The sequence below is a fragment of the Berghia stephanieae genome, chromosome 1, assembly GCF_034508935.2.
Source record: "Berghia stephanieae isolate SIO BIC M18660-M18661 chromosome 1, UCSD_Bste_1.3, whole genome shotgun sequence".
Lineage (NCBI taxonomy): Eukaryota > Metazoa > Mollusca > Gastropoda > Nudibranchia > Aeolidiidae > Berghia > Berghia stephanieae.
Genome location: NC_088360.1, coordinates 128,074,218 through 128,096,717, shown reverse-complemented (window position 1 = coordinate 128,096,717; position 22,500 = coordinate 128,074,218). Strand labels below are relative to the sequence as shown.

The 22,500-nt window shown below is 32.9% G+C and overlaps 1 protein-coding gene and 1 non-coding gene across 3 annotated transcripts in view; one reads left to right on the top strand and one right to left on the bottom strand.

Annotated features, from left to right (window-relative positions):
- Positions 1 to 22,500, bottom strand: part of LOC144963105 (alpha-actinin, sarcomeric-like) — a 61,248-nt gene that overhangs the window by 6,376 nt on the left and 32,372 nt on the right. Inside the window, exons 2-16 of one of the 2 annotated variants that reach the window (XM_078896759.1) lie at positions 18,429 to 18,601; positions 17,986 to 18,073; positions 15,036 to 15,114; positions 14,471 to 14,552; positions 14,084 to 14,169; positions 13,683 to 13,775; positions 12,918 to 13,148; positions 12,379 to 12,455; positions 11,443 to 11,664; positions 11,028 to 11,073; positions 10,554 to 10,679; positions 9,694 to 9,771; positions 7,879 to 8,034; positions 1,352 to 1,636; positions 75 to 128 (exon numbers count right to left, since the gene is read on the bottom strand). In XM_078896759.1, coding sequence (XP_078752885.1) covers positions 75 to 128; positions 1,352 to 1,636; positions 7,879 to 8,034; positions 9,694 to 9,771; positions 10,554 to 10,679; positions 11,028 to 11,073; positions 11,443 to 11,664; positions 12,379 to 12,455; positions 12,918 to 13,148; positions 13,683 to 13,775; positions 14,084 to 14,169; positions 14,471 to 14,552; positions 15,036 to 15,114; positions 17,986 to 18,073; positions 18,429 to 18,567 — 1,842 coding nt within the window. In that variant the 5' untranslated portion in view covers positions 18,568 to 18,601. Of the gene's footprint in view, positions 1 to 74; positions 129 to 1,351; positions 1,637 to 7,878; positions 8,035 to 9,693; positions 9,772 to 10,553; positions 10,680 to 11,027; positions 11,074 to 11,442; positions 11,665 to 12,378; positions 12,456 to 12,917; positions 13,149 to 13,682; positions 13,776 to 14,083; positions 14,170 to 14,470; positions 14,553 to 15,035; positions 15,115 to 17,247; positions 17,327 to 17,985; positions 18,074 to 18,428; positions 18,602 to 22,500 lie in introns of both variants that reach the window. The other variant, XM_078896758.1, reaches the window with a different exon arrangement.
- Positions 705 to 826, top strand: LOC144963551 (U4atac minor spliceosomal RNA). Its single transcript, XR_013643650.1, has one exon. It is a non-coding gene; the product is annotated as a U4atac minor spliceosomal RNA (small nuclear RNA).

The window sequence follows — 22,500 nt, the reverse complement described above, 5'->3', positions numbered from 1 at the left end:
TTGCCCAACAAAAATGAACGTAACACACACAGATATTCTTAAAAGTAACATTCATTTAAAAAGTAAAAATTTACCTCCATTGTGTATTGTGTATATCTGTTTTCGAAAATCATGGATTTCTGCACATCCTGTAAAGAGAATTTTAAAAATATATTATTTTATCAAGTGTGATACTTTTTTCCCCTCTCTTTTAGCAATTTTTTTTATTTAATGGAAAAGAAAGAGAAAAGGAAATTAAGCAATAAAAATATAATAATAATAATAATAATAATAATAATAATAATAATAATAATATAATAATAATAATAATAATAAATGATAACAACAACAATAATATTAATATATAAACGAATTCATTACTTAAAAATAAATAAAAATAAATTAATTAAAAATTGAAAAAATAACGAAAGAAACAAACAAAAAAAAAAAAAAAAGGGGGGGGGGTGTGTCATGTCTACAAAGGGAGACAACCACCTAAGAAGTTCAATTTATCTTTAAAAGCATTTGTTTGTCAATGATGGTAACAATAAAACTAATAATAATTTCACCGGCAATTCTTATTTTGATACTGAGTGCAATGAATGACTTGCATTTATAGATGACTTACATAAAAACATAATAAACAGAGGTATGCAAATTTCAATACCCTCCCTGTTTTGTAGACACAAATTAATTCAATCATACTGAGGGCCAATTAACAATCGACTGTCCTTGTCTTGGGGTGCGAGCTTGCTCAATGAACGTTTAGTGAGAGCAAGACTGCTGACACCATTACATAAATCACGCATCGCCCTCGAAAGAGGGTCTGGGTGCAATTTTTGGGATTTGCTCACAATGGAGCAAGGATGGGACAGCGTAAGATCTACAGTTGAAATTACCATTTTGATGATTTCAAGACTGGCCACACACAAGCGCCAGATAAAGGAGGAATCAGAACCCAAAAAAAAGAATTTGGTGTAGAAAATCTGGATATGGGCTTTAATTAAATTTTTAAGTTTCACAAACATTTGTTAAATTATTTCCCTTTGAAATGGATTAGCATCATTAGAAAAAAATGTGATAGATGCAGTATTTTGTCAGCAACTGAAAAGTGGAACAATGCAAAAATTTTGCCCATAGCAGAAATGGGAAGTGCCCAATTCAGGGAGAAATAATAGCTTGATCCAAAACAGGTATCTTCTATTTTGAATTTTTCACGAATAATCTGACCCAATTCCAAATTTACTATGGTTAGAGCAGTTTATTATTTGGAAGTCATAATGTATTGCAATATCAAGTGCCAAGGTTTAAATATGGATGGATGTTGTAAAGCATTCAAAATAAATCTTTCAATTTTCAAATGTTAACTTACCTGGTTGTATTTTTCCAACTCCTCCATGTTTGGCCTATAGGCATTAACCACCTGGTCAAACTGCTGCAGTTTCTTCTGCTGCTCTTCCAGGGAGGTTCTGGCCAAAACACCAATAGATGCCACAGCATCCAGTTGATTTTCGATCCATTGTCCAACCACATTGGCTTTGGCGGCAAACTGACGGCGCAGACGTTCATTATTCTGCTGCTTCATCATCTCCTGCTGCAATGTCTGGTCACGACGAGGCACCAACTGCTTCACTTCACCCCATTTATTTGTGATGTCCTAGTCAAATGATGAAAGTGGAAATAAAAATGAATACTATTTCACGAGTTTAAGACACAAACTGGATGAAATCCAAAGAAAGCCTGAAAAGTTGGGTATTTTTCCCTGTAAGAGATACAAGTAAAATGATTATGATAATTGATGAATCTAATCATAGTAAAACATTTGATTCAAAGGTGAGAGCAATATATACCAATACAGTATTCCCATTGCTGACTCATGCTTTATAAATTTTATACATACAGCATGTTAACTCTTTTGCCAGAGCAGTCCTAGAATTGTATTAGTTTCAATGTATTATAAAAGTTAGACATTTGGGAATTGAAACGTTTTGTAATAAAATTCAATGGAAAATTGCGATAAACATTTCTTTTAAAAAACCTTTCAGATTAGTAATCTTACTTGTACAAATATCTCTAAAATACCAAGGGGGGGAAAATAATGTAAAAAATGTGAAAAGCACTGGGAGAAAAATAGAAGTTGGCAGCTCAATAAGCATGCTTGACATCAATCATATAAAAATGAAACAGAATACCATCTACATATTGATAACATTAAACATTTCAATGTTATTATTGTCTGCAATTTAAAACTGCACTTACACAAATATCAACGAGATCACCATTTGCCATTATACCATTTCACTAAAATTACAGTGGACATGAAAGTGAAAGTATTCTCTCTGAGGTCGCAACTGTCTTCAGATGGAACATCATGCAGTCAGTGAGAAATGAGTTTCCTTTGTTTAAATTATATTATTTACAGTGATGATAATTAGTTAAGTTTCTAAATGATTTCCCTTTGACAAGTATCTATCTTTAATCGATTAACTTATTTGTTCTGATAAAAATGCTTCAAGCAAATGATTTACAACATACACATTCTTCAAGCTGAAATCAAGAAAAAACTGATTGGCCCATTAAGCTTAAATAAAAATATAAAATGCATAAATAAAATTTTCACCTCTATTTTGAAAAGTAAAGTTTAAATTTTCAATTTGCAGCATACAAATTTTAAATAAAATTGAAAAATAAACCTGGTAATTCAAAAATATCCATGCATTAAAAACAAAAGTTTAGTGCACTGATTAGCCTCTTTACGAAGCACAAGATTAAAATGTTAGAATGCTTCTTGATTCTTTTCTGGAGTATTTTTTGTCAATGAGATAAAATGTGTATTATGTGACCTATTAGTGGATTAGAAACAACATTCATAAACAATGGGAATTTAGACAAAAAATAGTTTAAAACTCTTTAGTCTTTTGTATGACTGAAAAGTCACAAGTACAATCCAAGACAATATGGGGTTGGGAAATCAGCTTCAGACGAAGATGAATGAGCCGAGAATCCAGAGGAGATGCCTCTCTTTAATAATTTTGAAAATTCAAGACTTACTTTGACCTTTTCTTGAGCACAATATAATTCAATTGCATATACATTCGTGTAACATGGTAGCATAAAATTTTATATTTTATTTGGCGTGAAACTTTTAAACAGCAGTTATTTCAGACCTATTCTGTAGTCTGGTTACAATTTAAATTACCATTGAATAATTCTGAATCTATCCCAATATCTTAACTGGAAAAAAAAACGTATATTAGTATTTAGCTACAGGGCTTTTGGAAATGAGGATTCGAAAAACTTTCAGAAAAAAAATCAAAAAAATCTGCCTTTAGGTCTGTGGAATTCAGAATTCAAAGGAAGACAACAAAAGATCAAAGAATCTCTCTTTCTCTCCCCTAACTCTGCATTACTGAGTAAAATCACCTTAAGATATTTTGTTGTTGTTGCTAATTTAAGTTGATCTTTTTTAGAGTTTGCTGAATTTTATTTGAAAAAAAACTGTCACACGATGCAATTCATAGCAGCAAGTATGTTACGTTTAGTTAAGTCTTGGATTGTAAAGGGAATGGATGATGTAATCCATATGAATGACTAAACAGGGGAAAATTCCCACAAATGACCACAGATATAAGACGGGACTTATCTCCAATTGCACCTTTAAATTAATTGCTGACAAGAGAATGGCATCAAAGTACAAGACAATGATATTATGCAAGAATCTAAATTAAATTATTAAAATAACAGCTCCATCTTTTATCATGTAATGCTGACACAAAACACATTGTTTCAATACAATAGGCATACACATGGCCGCAACACCATAAGATTATTGGCATTTAAGTTGAAACAAGACATGATTCCTGTGTATAGCAGACCTGCCCCAAACAATTTTAAAAATTAAAAATTTGAAGAGAAAAAAAAAACCCGGCAAAAAACAGTATCCATCAAAGAATAATTGCATTTTCTTTTACATCATCAATTTAAAATGTTTAAAATCAGAATCGTGTAGTTACAATTGGTTGATAGATCCATCAGTGAATAAACATAAACATAACAATTTTCTTTAAAAAACTAAGTTGAAAAGTCTGATCAAGGGAAACTAAATAAAACCAAATTTAGACCCAATTAGAACCAAAAAAAAAAACCCCAAACAAAAAAACAAAACAATTATTATAGTGTAAGTGACAGGTCTGGAATAACACTAAGCTTTATAATATTTGACATCTAAATAGATGCTCCAATACCTGAGGGCAGGACAACATAAAGACAACTACATCACTAAGTACATATTGAAGTGTAAGGGAAACTTGCACCATATTTAAGTAAGTCTAGACTTGAGCCAGTTGTCTGCTGCTTGTAAAAAAAACACCAACAGAATAAAACAAACAAAACGAAATAGTTCACAAATTCAAATTAGGCAGATGTAAAATATGTCTTGTACGCATTTCTACAAAAAGATCAGAAACATTTTTTACAGCATGTCAAACAACTGGCACAAGACTCTTTAATGAAGGTTATATTGTATCAACATCAAAACAAGAAAGAATAGTACTTGTCACCATCAGCATGGATTGTCAAGATGACAAAAGAGATACAGCACTAGTTATAGACCACGGTACCAAACATTTATATAGATGAATACATATATAGTTACAACAATACGACACACACGTTGCTAGGACTGGCCAAAATAAGGAGATGATAGTTAGGAAGGATTCTGGCTTCCAAGTTATTATATTTTTAAAAAATGAAAATTATAGATAACGTAAGTTTGTTTTGTTTAGCTTCTCTATCAACCCACACATACTCATCCCATAGAGTAAACTTACAATCTAAATAACCAAAACAATACAATTTTAAGAAAATGATAACTTATTCAAAAAAAAACAAAAAAACAAAACCAATAATAATAATAAATAATTATCCCTTGTCGACCTATGCTTTCTCAGTGAGTGAAAATAAAAACTGCATGTTGACACTGAGATTTTAACCTACATTATGGTCAAGCATCTGTTTTCTCCTATCAGGCAGTTGTGAATGTTCACAAGTGAAAACTGACATACAATTTTCGTTACAGCCACTGACAAAAAGACATCGTTGCCATACATACCACTTTATCCAAGGTGTTAGTGATGTAATGAGTGTTGAAGGACAAACATCTTGATATCTACCCAGTGTTAGCACTTATTGTTCATGCTAGATCACATGAATGGAGGGCGAACATTGTGATCTGAGGCAAAGCTCTCGTAGGAGAATTTAGCTCTTGGAGGGGCAAATTTATTTTAAAATAGTTTCACACCAAGATTGTATGAGATAAATGCCTTGGCATTTTGTAATGAAAATGATAAGACACAGAGGTCTTGTGTACAGTACTTTTGTTAGGTGGGTGAAAAGGGCCAGACAGTAATCTATTATAGAAATAATAACAAATATTAATATGAGATGAGGAGAAAAAGTCATCCCATCTTTTGACCAATCCTCATTCATCTAATTCCCACCACCAATTATTTTTTTAAAAAAACAATTGTAATTTTTATTTTACATTGGGCTGTTTTATGAATCAAATGATTAATCATATCCCTGATACCTTAAATGATGACAAGTAAAATAAATTCCAAGACTTTTTGAAACAAATATGCTGAAATTATTATTATAATCGTCCAAAAACTTTCAAACATACAAAAGTATCACATGCAGATGAGAAACTTCAAAATTTGAATCTTGACTGTGCATATTATTTCAATGTGCTTTTCCTTTTTCGTGAAAGTAGGGGGTGGGTGGGGGGGGGGGGGGGGGAGATATAAATTATAAATACCTTCAACTGACGTAAATTAATTAAAAACGATTTTATGTTAAAAAGGCAGTGTGGGGGGCAGAGCAAGATTTTAAAAGTACAACCAATTAAAAAGAAAGAAAGAAGAAAAGATGTCAGGAAGATTAGTTTCAAAATGATAAAGACATAGCTAATTCATCATAAAAAAAAATATTAAATATTAATAATAAAAGAAAAGACCACAATTATGCACATATGGAGATCAAGAATAGCAATTTCCCTGAAACTCCTCTAAGCAGACATTGAGATGATATACAGCGATGATCATACTAACCTCCTATTCCCGATTCAGCCACACAGCAATAAAATGCAAACCAAAGGGTGAGAAAAAAAATAATCAAGCAATGTTTTAGCAAAAAACAAGAGCAATCATTTATTCACCTATGATCAGTTTAAATGACAGGGGTAGAAAAATTATTCACAAATCATATCTACATACGTATACAAGCTCCTTTTCAGTAAAAAGGACTATGAGAAAAGTTGGGTATTGTGAACAACACGTTTGCTACAATGTTAATACTACATTTGACTACCCCTGCCTTAAGTCCTCTCATTAATTACCACACAAATCTTTCTTGGGAATAATCAAGAAGCCTAAAATGCTTGAGATCTTACTTTCACTTAAAAAATGCAGAGTATTCATGTAAATGAACAACATAGATTTTCAGGCCTAATTAGTCTAAAAGCCTATTTCAGGCTCAAAATCCTTCTTCAGCCAATAACAAAAACAAAAACATTAATGCATCACTTACAATCCATACAGATGGCAGACAAGTATTTGGCACACCATGCCAAATACTTTTCTGCTATCTGTCTAAATATTAAGCGATGTATTAATGTTTATATTGTTTTTGTTATTGGCTGAAAAAGGGTTTTGAGCTCAAAAGATTCTGTGTCTGGTATATTGTTCCTATTCTAAGTTGTTATATTCAGTTTTGTTCATAACTTCTACAGTCCACAGCTTCTGGCAGGGTAGTATTATTTTGCCCTCAGTAGGATTCATCAAATTCTTTAAAATCTTGAAAATAAGAGTATATTCATTTTTCTACAAATTTTTTTTGTAACAGTTGTCTGAAAAAGTTAAGAAGATGCTTTTTTTTTGTCTTTTTATATTTTCTTCTTCCCGTTTGAAGCCATAAAAAAAAGTAGATTTGGAATTGCCTTGGTTTCTAAAAGATTCATATTCCGACTAGGGATGCATTTATGGTTGTTAATAGTCTCCAGTAAGCAGACATCATTGTTTACTTGTGTGTTTAGAGAGGGTGCTTGACTCCAAGTAGGAAAAAAAAGGGAAAAAAAGGCCCGGAGGAAGTTGATAATGAACTGCATCGTTCTATTAGTAGGTTACACCCAGACTAACAAACGGATGAATACTCATGCCAACTTCAATCCAATCTCACACCTAGCTGGTAAAATTCTCATGCAATTTGTTTGTGGAGAATTGGTTAATTTTCTCACTAAATTAAAGACATGGGGTAAAATCTTTTAAAAACAAATAAATAAAAAACAAACAAAAAAAAACAAAAGAAAAATGTAATGATAAAGCAAATTTAACTTGCATAAAGATGAATACGTGATAAATAAGAAATTTGGTTGTATCAAAGAAGCGTTTACTTTGTCATGTTTTAATGATGTTGAAGTCAAAGTTGAAGTAAAAACTTCTTTATGCAAGTTGGTGCAATTATATAGTCTAAACCAGCTGACCAAAGCAAGTGCTTTCCTTCCCCTTTATCAACACCCTGGAAAATATCACACTCCTGTACACAATTCACAATTATATAACCAATCGAACTAGCGAAACAAAACAAAAAAACAACAAAAAAATTCAAAATCTAACACACACAAAAAATAAAGGAATATAAGCAGTGGTGAGACTTCAAAATTGTTTGCTCACTGAAGTCTTATTTGAAGGAAAGATTATTGTACAACTTAGTGAAAATATCAAAACGCCTTTCATATATGATCTATTTTTTAAATGAAAAGCTTAGAATAGGAATTTTTAAAAATCAGGGAAAATAAAAAAAAAGTTCAAAAAATTGAACCCAGGTATGGATGAATTTGCTCACCTGTGCATGTAATGTGGTGTAAGGGTTATCGGGTGGTGTAATTCCAAATTGTTGGCCAAGTCTCGTCACCTCCTGTACCAAGCCTACAATTGTGCTGTACTCTTTCTCTGCATCGCCCAATGTTGCCTTGAACTGTTCATGGGCTTCTATCAAACCCTGTAACCGATCATCAAACATGTTAGTACAATATCATCCAATATTGAGAATGGGTCGTTTCGAGAGGGGGGGGAGAGGAGAGCTAAAATCATCCAATACAACAATATACAAACCACACCAAAAAAAAAAAAAAGGAAAGAAAAGAAAAAAGATATACAAATGATTATATTTCTTATAGATTTTTGGGGAAAAAATGAGTAGGCCTATTCGTCTATCTGCCTGATCACTGTCACATCGACATTTGTGGGAAGTGTACCATATAAATCAAAAGGCAGGTCTAAAACACTTTGCCCCTTTATTGGCAACATTTTAAAAATTTGGTCATTAAAATAGGGTTTTATAAAATTTGGCTTTCTATTTTCTTTGGCAAAATAAAACATCTGACTAACAAAACAGACATAGACTGATCGTAACTGCATACCTGCCAACCCCTACAGAGAAAAAAAGGGGTCAATTATATTTCAGTGGGATGTGTAACTGTGCATACCTGTCCACTTGAACATTTCAAAATCAGTAGCCAACACAAAATTCATCAGTAATAAATGGTACAATTTTAGTAATACTCCACCAATTAACAACAATAACAACAACAACAAAAAAGAAAAAAAAATACTGCGTATCTACAACCTTCTATACGTAAAATAAATGTTGGTGACCTCCACCATTATGAGCTGGCAATCGACTAAGCTATCATGGGCATGAACTGAGCAGTAGCCTTTATAACTTTAAGGGAACATTTTTTTTTCTTTCTTTGATAACTGCGGGAACTTAAAAGAAAAAAATAATAATTTTTTTCTCTCTAATACTACGACCAAATTGTTGTGAAATCAAAATCCGTAATATTTCTTCCATTTCCGTATGTCCGAAATTGTACCTAATTTCCGCAACAATTATGGACGATACGTAAAAGTAGGCAGGTGTCATAAACCAAAAGAGCCGAAAACAGATTTGTGTTTGTAGATGTTTCTTTCAAAACAATGCTAAAAATTGAATAATATTAATCCAAATCACAATTCTCTGAGTACAGAACAGGGCTTGAAAAAATTTGGTTGCTAATTATTCAGTGGTTTGAGAGCCTATTCAAACAACGCAATTGAACGAAAGCAGAAGTCTGGATTTCAAAGTTGAGTCAACAAATAAATTACTATTTTCTACCACATATTCAACATTGTTAAATCTACAAATAAAACATAGTAAACTAAAGAATCATTGTTCTATGTGCTAAATTCACTACAATGAGATTTTTAAAAAAAATTTCTGTTCATTCCATTTTGAAAAGCTTTGAAAAATTCATCATCATTTATAATTTCAATTTCGATGACCTTATACATCCCTCAATTGGCGACCATTATGATTCTATTTGTTCAGAAATTGCACAACATGAAATGTTTTGGTCCTGTTTGGAATCAAGGCTTTTACTTTTTTAACCTGGACCCCTCAATCCATCCTGCAATGATAAGTAGCTATGTCTGTTAGAGCTAGTGGAAAATACTTTGTTATAGACTACTCTGCATCGATGACAAATGCTTATAAATTTTTTTTTAATTGGCATATAGTGCTGACTTCCTAGTCATATTTTTCTTAAAATGGCTTATTTGGCTTCAGAGGTAAGATATAGAATAAAGGGTTAACAATGCCAACTTCACATATTTGACATACTTGAACTTCCTCTGTGGTGTGTACAATAAACATATCCAGGAGATCTTCCTTAGCTCCATCCATCCAGTTATTGAATGGCTGTAAAGGAATAAAATAAAAAGTGCGTTTTTAAAAAAATAAACATAATAATGAATAGTTTCTCAATCTCACAATGGAATGCATCTGAGGATAAAATTATGATTTTGAATAAAGGCAACACAAACTGCCGTTTTAATAAAGAACACAGTATGTGCTATTTAGTTAACATTACATATACTGTCTTTTTAAAAGCAATGGAAGCATGGGAATAACCTCCTGTAGAACCTTACCGTAACTCAATTGATGCACCATTAAAGATGGGTAGTTAATTTCACATTACAATTGGATATTGTTCTTGAAATTTTACTTATCATTCTAAAATTCATTTCATAAAATAAAGTGGATCATAGACTTCTCTGGGGATTGTAAAATTTGAACCCAATTTTAAGATTCAAATATTTTCCCCAATTAATTTAATTTCCTGCAATGTATGATATCTAAAGGGACTAATGGACAATTTGATTTAGTTTTTTAATAATAAACTGTTTACTGTGAGATTCTGGATCCACAACTGATTAGTGTAAAAGATCATGCCTCTAAAATAAACCCCAAATAAATCTACTTTCGTTTTATCTTTAATGGATTTGTCAGAAGAAAAAAAAGTAATTTGTGTATATACTATGCATTTGTGAGTAGGCGTAACTAATATTATAAGCTAAAATTTGACTTCAAAGAGCGAAATATTAATTTCATATTATTACTCGTGTATCATACTAAGGTTGAAATGAAGTTAGTAATAAAAAAGTACAACTTTTACAAGACATTTCATGTGTTATTCTTACAGCAGCCCTCTTGGCAAATTCTAAGTGCAACTGGTCAATTCTCTCCAAGATTCTCTCTGCTTCCTCCAAGGCATCTCTTCTCTTGGTTGTCAAGTTACCTAACACCTCCCATTGATCACAGATTCTCTGTGGAAATAATTAAAATAATAATGATATTATGATGATATCAACAATTCAGTTATTTAGACCACCACAAAAAAATATATTAAAAAAAAAAAAAAATAAATCAAATAAATAAAACAACACAAAAATCCGAACAAAAACCCCCTCATAAATATTCAATCAAAAGAAATGAATGCAATTTCACACACACAAATTTTTCCAGTGACTTCGTCTTTCAATCACAGCGTTTTGTTCACAACCCATGAAAAATTAAAGCATGTGTACTTACTGACATATATGCGCAGTTTAAATCTCTAAATTAAAACAACACAAAAACAAAAATGAATAACTCAGTACATGTAGATCACTTACTTGGCATCTGGTATTAACAGTTGCTACGTCATGGTAATCCAAAGTGCTGTGGAGAAAACAAATCTGGTTAACAAAGACAGAATTTTTAGACTTTTGTTTTCATCAATACCCCAGTCCTATCTGGATATGAACAGTAAATAGCGGGAGAGAAAAAGAATGTCAATTTGTAACTTTGATACATTCCATAAGCCATTTTTTTCAAAGGTCTCTTGTAACATTCAAATCTAATTCAAGTAATTAAAACATTTTCAAGACTTCAGTTTTTGAAAAATATATTTATTTTATGTACTTAGCACTAATTTACTTCTTTTCCAATTTTATTAATCTATTTATTTATTTATTTATTCATCCATTTATTTAAAGGAAAATGCTAAAAAATCCAAAATGACGCGAGTTTTTATGTCCTTTAACTTACTTGAGTTCCTGTGCAATTGCAGCAATTTGTTCTACTCTATCTTGATGGGCCGCCAGATCACTTTCAAAGGCCTCATGCTTCTTCTTTACAGCCTTCAACTCATTGAGACGACAGTTCTTGAAGTCACCTGACTGAAGCATGTCTTCTTTGCCCATTGCCCATTCTTCATGGATATCACATTTGTGGCGGAACTTCTGAGCGAGATGGTCAAGGCGCTCCAGCCTGCAAAGGCATAAATAAATAAATGATCCTTAAAAATACCAACAACCTTTCTTTTTTCTTATGTCTCATATAAAATCAGAACTGAATCATCATGTTTACTAATATGGATATACACTGGAAAAAAAAAAGATTAACATAACTCAAAAACCTTTACATACACTTATGCAAGATGTGATTCAGAATTGGTTGACATGTTATAACTTAAAAACTGAAGCTAAAATAAATTTTGTCACCGGACTGATGGTACCTCAGCAAAGTATGATTTCAGATACACAGGAATGAAACTCTGAACCCCCCTACTACCCTCCCTTTTGTTTTGGTACAAATAATAAAGATTTGCTAATTGTATTTACAATTCTTACAAAAAGAGTAGAAATCGGACCTGTAAGCTAAAAAACTTTTCAAATTTATAGCTGGGTAAAAATTAGTGGTCACAATTAGCTAAATTTATCAACAAATTGTTCTTATCAAGGCGAATAAAACTTTAATTATCTAATGCAAGAGCTCTGGACCAAACACCCCTTTTCAACAAATATTGAATTAAAGATGCAATTGTTTGCTAGATGGGTTTAAGAATTCTTAAATTTTCGTCAAAAGAAATCAATATTTTTACCCTTGTAACTTGTAAAGAAAGGTTAGAAAGAAAGAACAAAAAAACAGCAGAGAAGAATGTATCAGAACTAAAGCAGTTGTATTCCTATCAAATACTCTTACCTTTGTAATTCGGAAAGAAGCCATTCCTCAAATCCCTTCTCTGCAGATTCCAGTCCTTTCCATGCATTAGCAATATCCTTTTAAAAAAAAAAATACAAATTTATAAGAGGGTTAAAAGAATTAATTAAAGAAGTCTATAATGATCCATTTAATCGTTTCCATAAATCATGCTCAAAACACAGGTCAAACAAGCTACTTTATTTTTCAAAACCCTTTGCATCTATTGCAACTCATTTCAGTCAAACAGAGTAAATACTATTTTCCAACCATACATAACTAATAAAGTATTTTAGTAGAGATGTTAAATTTTTGCCTATGAACCATTCCATTTCCACTAAATATTAAAACATCCCTAGTCCTTTACTTATAATTTTCATCCTCCAGCTCATGTTACCTTACACAACATAACCAGATACTGACCTACAAGCTTCCTCTATTTCGATTCATCCGCTACAACAAATTCTAATTAATGAAGACATCAATGGTAATCAAAAATTTATCACATCAATATGTTTGTTGCTCAATTATACTTGACTCACCGAAACCATTTTTCCTTCAGTAGGTAAGTAAGCAGGTCTGTTTGACAATCGGAGACGAGTCTGCAATGTGTTAAAGCTGTTTTCTAATCTAGCTTTGTCCTCCAACTTGGGGGGTTTCTGTTTGCGCCTATAGTCACGGAATTCTTCTAGTCTGCGCTGTGTACCTGGCAAAGTGTTGTCTGTTGTTCTGTTTTCAAGCCATGGGCGAGTGCGACGAATCCACTCGAGGAGCTATGATGGGAAAGAAATTTTAAAAAATATTTAACCAGAGACACACAATAATTGTTACTAAACTGTTTTAAGCATTTATAAATGGTAAGAAATGACTGTATAAAATTTCTTGACAGAAAAGAAATGGGATATGCTGTGAGCAGGGGAAAGTTGAATCTTCAGAAAAAACTCGTTACTCATTTTTTCACCAAACTCAGGTGTAAAAGGAGTACCGTACCCAGCCAGTTACAACCTTTTTTCTGTCAATAAAAATTGTAATATCATCTTACTGTCATCATGTCTCATCAAACAATAGAAGTGTTGCTGTTGGTTTGGGATCTTATGTAAAGTGCTTTGAGTATATTCAGAAAATATTGCACTACATATAAGATCAATTTCAAAAGAGGATGTATCATGAGAAGAAAAAGTTTAAGATACCAACCAAAAAAAAATGATAAAAGAATGGGAAATATTGAGAAGGGTATGGAATGTGACTGTTTCTAGTTGAGAAAGTACATGAGACAGTGAGGGTAAGTTTTAACCTGGGACCCTTACATCACTTGCTAGACGTTCATATTCCTCCATTAATCTCTCATTTTCTTGGTTTACTTTCAACACTTTGCAGATTCGGTTAGCAGCTGTCTCAGCCTGGGAAAGAAATTAAATCAATTCATGAAATAATTATAGATTTAATGAGGTTATTTCTGAAATGTACGAGTGAAAAAGATACAATGCAAAATATTTGATTTCAAACTTGTCAGAAACCTTTTCATGCATATCATTAAACATTTCTCTGAACAAGCCTATTAACTGTTCATCGGATAAAACATTCCAGGAAATATAAAGAAATATGTGATGGAAACTAAAAATAAATTTCTCATCACCTATATAAATGATAATTGATATTTTTTTAAACTGAGCTATCAAGTTTTAAAAAGGTAGGCAGAGATACAAACCTGCTGAGCACCAGAGAAGGCATGATAATAGGAAGAAACATATGCCATGATGGATCTTTCATCTGGTTTAATTTGGTTGATTAAGTCTGAAAAAAACGATATTTGAATTTATAAATTACATATTTTTGTCATGTATTTTGATAGTGATAAACAAGAAGTTATTCAGTTATAATGAATTCCTGGTTCTCTGAGATAGAAAAAAAAACAAAGGAATATTTAGCAAATTTTACTCATACTAATACAAACGCATTCCCTTCAAAATCAATTTCATTACACGCAACACTTTCCTTTTTGAAATTGACTAAGCTAAATTCTTATCTAAAAGTGCCAAATATAAAATCAAATTTAAAAAATTAAATCTTTTTTTAATGTAAAGAAATCTCTCACCATCAGGGTCCAACATTTTAGGGATATCCAAATGCTTCTCTGCTACTTCAAAAGCTGTGTTGAGGTTCTCCAGTGGATTATCCTGCAAGAGAAAGATGACATCATTGATTGTTTACAAATTGTAAGATATGGTTTAAAATATATTTTGCCATGTCTGCCTTATGTCAAATCCACTTGTTTGGGATATTTGAAGAGTGTTCATTGAGAGAGGTTTGATTATATATTTGAATATTTCTAAATTTATTTCCTAAGAAAAAAATTCATTCTTGATTGAATGGCCTCTTATCAGACACTTGCTGATTACATTTTGAGTAAATCTATTATTTCCACAATATATGCTTTATGATGAAAAAAAAAATAATGCTTGGAGATAGATTAGACAAACATTTTTGTTTGTTTTGGCTTTTTTTTTTCTTTTAAAATTCTCAGAGCTCTGCTCACCTTCGAGATTTTCAATATAATCTTTATTCCTTATTACTCTCATTAAGTTATCGTATACGTTACCATTGAGCACTACTGACAATTCCAAAACCAAGATACTTGGTCATCACTACCATTATATTACCTTTGTCAGACTATGGTAGTCTATAAGGTCAGGTCGGTGTCTATGTATGAGTGCACAAAAAGCAAGGCCATCTGAGAAACTGAGGAAGACACACAATCAAAACACAACCATGCAAGGCGATTTTTTCTACAACTCTTTATCATGACATTACTAAAGCGAAAGAGGACAGTTTCTTTTTTTTTTCTTCAAAACTCAAAATAAAAGAAACTAAACATGCATGCTGAAGATTATACAATGGTGTGTCTGATGCGAAATGGCATGTGATAAGCGTAAAATATAAGCTTTGCTAACTATGGACTTCAGAACTCTATATAATTGAGCACAACATTGTATACATTAAGACAAAACTTTTCAATTGCACTCGAAGTCATTTACATCATCTAAGAAAAATGATGTACCACTATCATTCAGCCTTCACCCAAAAATTTCCACTTTCAAAAATTCTTGGTAAAAATAAAAAACGAATACATTTGACAGCAAGTGTGACTTGTTTTCATTTGTACATGCAGTCAGTCTCCAATATTACTATGACATTAATTACAATTAATAAGCACGATACTTTTCCATTTTGAGCCATAATTGTGCTTTAGATTGGGTGAATGATTTTGGATAGAAAAGGCATTGGTATAATATATCCCTCTAAAAATTACCAGTGTAAATCTGAAGACTCCTCATCAGCATCATATTTTATTTCACTCTTCGACACCACTTTAAATTCTCCAGCAAAACATTTTTGTTAAGTCAGGACAAATGTTAGCTTCACTGCTTCATGCATTAAAAATGCTTAACGCACAGATTCATGCATGTGTGAACACACATTCACACACACAATCAAACAGACAGATAAACACGCACACACACACAAATCTAGATTTTAGTTTTTAAGGGTTATCCCCCCACTTGAAAGACTTTTTGGTCATTCCAGCGGCAGTGAAAACGAAGAAGATGGAATATTTTTAAAATTCTACATTTACAATTAAAAGCACCCAAGAAAAAATATTTTTTAAAAGTGAAGAAGGGGGATTTTCCAAATGTTTGAGATCGTTTAACAGACGTATCCAGACACAGGTACAGGACCCCACTAAGGGGAAGACTCTTAAATGCTTAAAAAGCATCATATTAAAAACACAAAATAGCACCATAGAGATGATTTTTAATGGAAAAAATATCAACTCCCAAAATAAATAATACAAATTTGACTCCCCCACCCCCTCAGCTAGGGACCCCAGCCAGTACCAGGACAAAACTAAGTAATCTCATTCCAGGAGCCTGGAAATGGAAAACGGATATAGAGGGGAAGAAGACAGAGGAAGAGTGACCTTCCTGTCCACCGTGAGAGGTCAAAAGACCCTACTCAGACAGACAGACACACACACACACACACACACACACACACACACACACACACACACACACACACACACACACACACACACATTTACAGGTAAGCTGACATTCTCTTAATGACAGTAACTTTCATTATCTATTTGTTAGAAAGACAAATATTTGTGCTAGCAATTCAATTGCTTTATGGTGTTTATTTCTTTTTTTCCATTTCTAGTTTTGTTCTCATTTCAGGAGAGTTTCACATGTAAACATAAAGCTGTGATTTTTTTTTTTAATGACAATTTTTCTTTTTTGAATCATTCTAAAAAAGCCCAAAGTTATTTTAAAAAACTGTGGGTGGATTCTTTATCAATTTCTATGGGTTGAAAAATGAAGAATAACCCAAAATCTGATAGAATGGCACCAAAAGTACAATAGAAATTGATTCTCAAAGTATGGGAAAATGTGAAGAAGTTTCTTTATCCACACTTTTCAGCACTTTGAGGCAAGATTCCTGCTATTCTTCTGGTGCTTGAATTGTTTCATATTGGAATCTTTCGGGGTCAAACATCACAATAAAGACATTTTGTCACAGTCTCATATCTATAGTGTTAGTTTCAAACTCACATCACAGGAAGAATATTCTCTGCTTTATTTCGTGTGCCATGCAGTGTTAAGCGACAAAATTATATGGAGCTACTGGAAATAAGTAGTGACATTACTAAGACTATTTTTCTTGCCATATCTACAGCACTTCATTTGTGATGCATTGATAATAGATGGTGGTGTTTAGTCTAAGGACTGGGGTTCGATGCTGAACGGGCAACAGCAAATCATTAAAAAAAAAAAGAAAAACAAGCCATGACATCCATAGGGAAGGAATTACCCTGGACAGCTTGTAGTAGTCTAGAAGTTCTGGGCGGTGACGATGTATCAAGGCACAGAATGCCAAGCCATCCTTCCAGCTGAAGATGGGGAAAGGCTAAGATGATTAATACTGAAGTCACAATTTATAAATAAAACCTTTCATTCTGAATTGAATTCCAAATCATTTTGTCGTCAGTTTTTGATAGAATATTTATTCTTAACAAGATAAATAACCAGGAGCATTTTTTTAAATACCAAAAAACAAAAACACTAAAATTATGGGATACTCAAAGTTCCAAGACACTTTTATAATGTATTAAATACCCAGGGAAAGAGTGAAGACTGTAACAAAATTTATGTATGTATGCATAACAATGCACTTTCAAATTTTTCTTTCCTCACGTCTCGATTGATGTCATTTTCATTTCGTAATGATGCAAGTTTTATTTGTGCAATTTGCTTGGAATCATCACTGTGTAAAATTCGATAAGATCAAATTATTTTTCAAAACAAAAAGACAAAACAAAAAGGAGTAAACCTTGTATTTGTCACCAGTGGTTTGAAACATCACTTCCTGACTCAAATTGAGAACAAATTTAGGACATGTCTCTTAATGTACAGGGCCAATATCAAAGTGACAATTATTTGTTCAACGCTTATCTCATTTAGACCAATAAAGAAAGTAGTACATGTTTTAATTTTCATCAACAACTCTTGTAGATAAGTGTTTCACTTATCTTTAAAATGAAAAACAAACCTCATGTGGAAATTCTGTACATTGACATTTTTGTAGGGGGCCGTCTTACGTTGACACCATAACAACAAACCTTCCTTAGCTGTCAGTTCTGTGGACGTAAATAAAGAGTAGTTGTTTAATTACCTAGTTTTAGGTTGAATCAATGTATTGCTTGAGCTCATTAAAAAATTGCATATGAATTCAATTTTTCTTTGTTACATATATCACATTATCAAACATGGATTGTTTCTTTTTTAATTGTTGGAGTGGGAGGTTAATCTCCAAAATTCTCTTTAAATCATAGGCTCTAGCTAATTTGTTTCTTATAAAAAATTCTTATAGAGAAATAAAAATAGCTCAAAAATATAAATTATGTTCTTGACTTGTTTTTAAATTGTTTTTTCTTTCTTCTCAATTCACCAGTAAATATTTCCTATAAATGATGAATAGTATCATAGACAAACCTTCCACTGTGATATCCTGGATGGCAAATCGGAGAATAATAGTCCAAATCATACCAAGTGTCATTTTCATGTTGCCATCCACAATTTCTGTAGGACAAAAAAGTTTTTTTAAAAAAAAGTTAAAACCCGGATAGGACATATATGAAAAAACACACTATAGTCTGATTCCACAACTTACAAAAATTAACAAACAATCAAACAAACAAAAATAGTAAGAAAAGATAACAGATAGAAGGCCAAGGTCCCCCACCCTTACAACAACTCCGGTAAAAGTATTCCGTTTGCTAGCTGTAAATAGAAGTGTGTGCAATTCTATCTTTAACACTATGAAATTACATATGGATTGGTCATTGGGTCAAAATTAATGTGGATTTATTGCAAGCGAACTAAAAGCAAAATCCAACAGTTTCATTAATCAAAAGATGTCCATACATTAACCTATCGTATTATGTAAATCCATTACATCTTGATTGACTTCAAGATGAGCAAAATTTCTCTCTTTCTTTTCGTTATTAAAAAAATATATAATTTATTATACATATATAGAATGAAACTTCACCTATCCCCTTGCCCAATTTGACTTGGGGGACTGAGGATTGGGGTGCCTGTAGAATCATACATGATATAAGTAGGTGCTTGTACTATTCAATTACATTAAGTTCCTTAAAACCCTTTCAACACCCAGTGCGTGGGGAGATGGGGAGATGGAAGAGGGAGGGGGCATAGAATCACAAATTGTGACAATGGCTCATTGTTTACAAAACATAAACGATACTCTTGGATTTCTACTTTTATCAACGATTATTTACGCATAGTTAGCGGCTTGACTTGAGAACTAAAATTGGCAGTGTGGTGGCCATGGATATAAACGCAAAGCCATAATAAATTTGTATACATTAGTCGAACAGCATTAAAAGTAATCCTTAAACTGACCAGGCGAGCACCAAACCCCAAGCCCATAACGTACACCACGATTAAATTATGCAAACATATAAACGCACACGCACACGCACACACACACACACAAACTTACACGCACGCACACGCACACACACACACACACACACACACAAAATTATTATCCAAGTCATGGTCATCCAGGTAGAAAATAAAATGCAGATTTTGTTGAGTGTCGTTTCACCATTCTACCATAGTCGTAAAAACACTTTTTTTTTTTTGGCCAGAAAACTTGTCTTTCAAATACCGATCGATTAAAAATGACTATCATCATGGAAAAAAAAAAAAACTCTCAGGACTGGGACTTCGCGAAGTGAAGCATATGAAGCAGGTTTGAGCTTTTTGCCAAGTCGAGGGTCATTTAGTCTATCGATATCTGATGAACAGATTTTTTTTTTCCAGAGGACCTCAGTATTATTGCACTCTCCGCTTGGACTCCGACGGTAAACCACACACATACGAATTATGTCTAAATAAATATCAACGATGTTCAATTGCATTGGAGATAGGGAGACCCGTATTTTGTTATTGGATTGTGTGTACTACCGTGTTTGCTTTCGGGTCAATAAACATTTCATGGCATTGCATTGAATCAGCGAATGCTTCTTGATTTAAGACAACACTTTCAATACAAACTGGAATTGAATTATATTATTATCCATTATTATAAATGTAGATGACGATCGATGAGAGTCAAGAGAAAGATAAAATTAATTCAATTCAAGGGGAAGATAAATATAGATAAAATTCAAGGTATTAACGCATGTATTATGACAGAATGCGGATGGCCAATTGTGTGAGGTTCATTTCTATAGCGTACTGCAAATTCCGTTTTTTTTTTCCCTTTTCGGTGAATGAGGGAAGGAAGGAACGAGGCATTTTGACAAGACACAATTAAACTTGAGAGATAATCCGTTTCCGTCACAATCTCAAAATATCAGTGGTTGGTTGTATTATAATTAAAGATTGGGGAAGGAGGGTGGCCATTAGATGTAATCGATCGATCAAACTGGATTATTAGTTTAAAATGCAGATATTGTGGCTTCATACCCTCAAAATTATTTAAATCTGTATCACAGATTATATCAAAATTTACATGGAGGATAACTTATCATACCTGGCAAAACGAAGGTAAATATTTTTAATTCTGCGCGCCAGCCCCAAATTTGAAACATATTGAAAAAATGTAACACGAATGTCCCCCCCCCCCCCCCCCCCTCTCTTCTGTTGTTGCAAGTCAATAACAAATGGGTGTTGCGTTGCCGAGGCGTGTAATGATTTAAGAGTTCAGTTCTTGACATTTTAAAGGCGCTTGAACCACTTTTAGGTCATATTAGCGCCCATGAAAAGAAAAATGGCACGCAAAAGACAATACTTGTAACTGGGATTTGACAATTGACAATGACCATATATGGCAAATTCCAATCGGGGTGGGGAAAGGGGAAACCACGTCAAATTTCTTGCAGAGCATTGCTTCAACTCTTTCATAGAGCACCGCTGATATTTATTCAATTTGATTGGTGGATATAATAATATATATATATAATATATATATATATATATATATATATATATATATATATATATATATATATATATGTATGTATGTATGTACGTATGTATGAAGGCATGCATATACGATGATATGCTGGTTTGTATGTATGTCTGCATGTATGTATGTATGTATGTATGTATGTATGTATGTATGTATATGTGTTTGTATGTACGCTCATTTCTTTTGTATACATGTGTAGAAACAATGTACAAGCGTGTATGTTCGTGTATGGCTGTGTCTGTATTTGTAAATGTGTTGATGTTCATACCATGAACCAAACTGAGCATTGTTTACCTCACATGAATTGCCTTTAATTTGGACAATAAAGATTATTATTATTATTATTATATATATATGAGAGAGAGAGAGAGAGAGAGAGAGAGAGAGAGAGAGAGAGAGAGAGAGAGAGAGAGAGACGGACGGCTGGGGGGTGGGAAGGGAGAATATACATATCAAAGGTTACAAATACTACAAAATATACCTAATATATGCAATATCAGATATAGAGCGAGATAACACATACATATTATTATTATTATTATTATTATTATTATTATTATTATTATTATTATTATTATTATTATTATTATTATTATTATTATTATTATTATTATTATTGGTATCATCATTATTACGTACACACCTGCTGTGTACGCAACACGTTACAGGTACACAACTAACTACATTATGTGACGCATACAACAACACAGTGGGAAATTGGTTGCCAACAGGTAAGAGTTATATTATGAGTATGATCGACGTAAAGCAGCTTACAGGTAATGGAAAGTGATGCGGCTGTCGATGGGGATAGGGATGCTGATGATGCCAGAGGATACCGGCGCTCAAAGACGGCACCGGCCGGTAGGAACAACAACCTTACGTAACTACGTGCCACTCGTGATGACTTTGACTAGAGCGTTGGAGAGATTGAATATTTGTCAGGGTTGGAAGGAAGGCAAGGAGAAATAGGGAGGATGACCGGGTAGGGGGAAGAGAGAGAGAGAGAGAGAGAGAGAGAGAGAGAGAGAGAGAGAGAGAGAGAGAGAGAGAGAGGAGGAGGAAGCGGAGTAAGACGACGACGATGACGATGGTAATGACGACAAAGCGGAGTAAGAAGCTGAACTACTTATCGGCGAGGTTTAATCTATTTATGGATCATAATATTATTTCTTCACATTGTATTCAGTTTAAACTGTCGTCTTCCCCTGCAGAGCAGTCAGTAACAGTGACGGGACTCGTATTCAATATAAGCCTTAAATAATAATATAACCGCTTTTATGCTACTTCTTTCTTGGTCAACACTTAGCCGTGATTAGAGTGAAATCAAACTTTGTCAATGAATGATTAACGAAGTGGATGATGAGTGTGTGTTTGGAGGGGGTGGGGGAAGGGAGAGAGAGAGAGAGAGAGAGAGAGAGAGAGAGAGAGAGAGAGAGAGAGAGAGAGAGAGAGAGAGAGAGAGAGAGAGAGTGAGAAAGAAGGGGGGTGAGATCTTATTCACTGGATAGAATGAATATCATTATAATGAGCTGATAAATTTTATCAGAAAAGTTAAGCAAA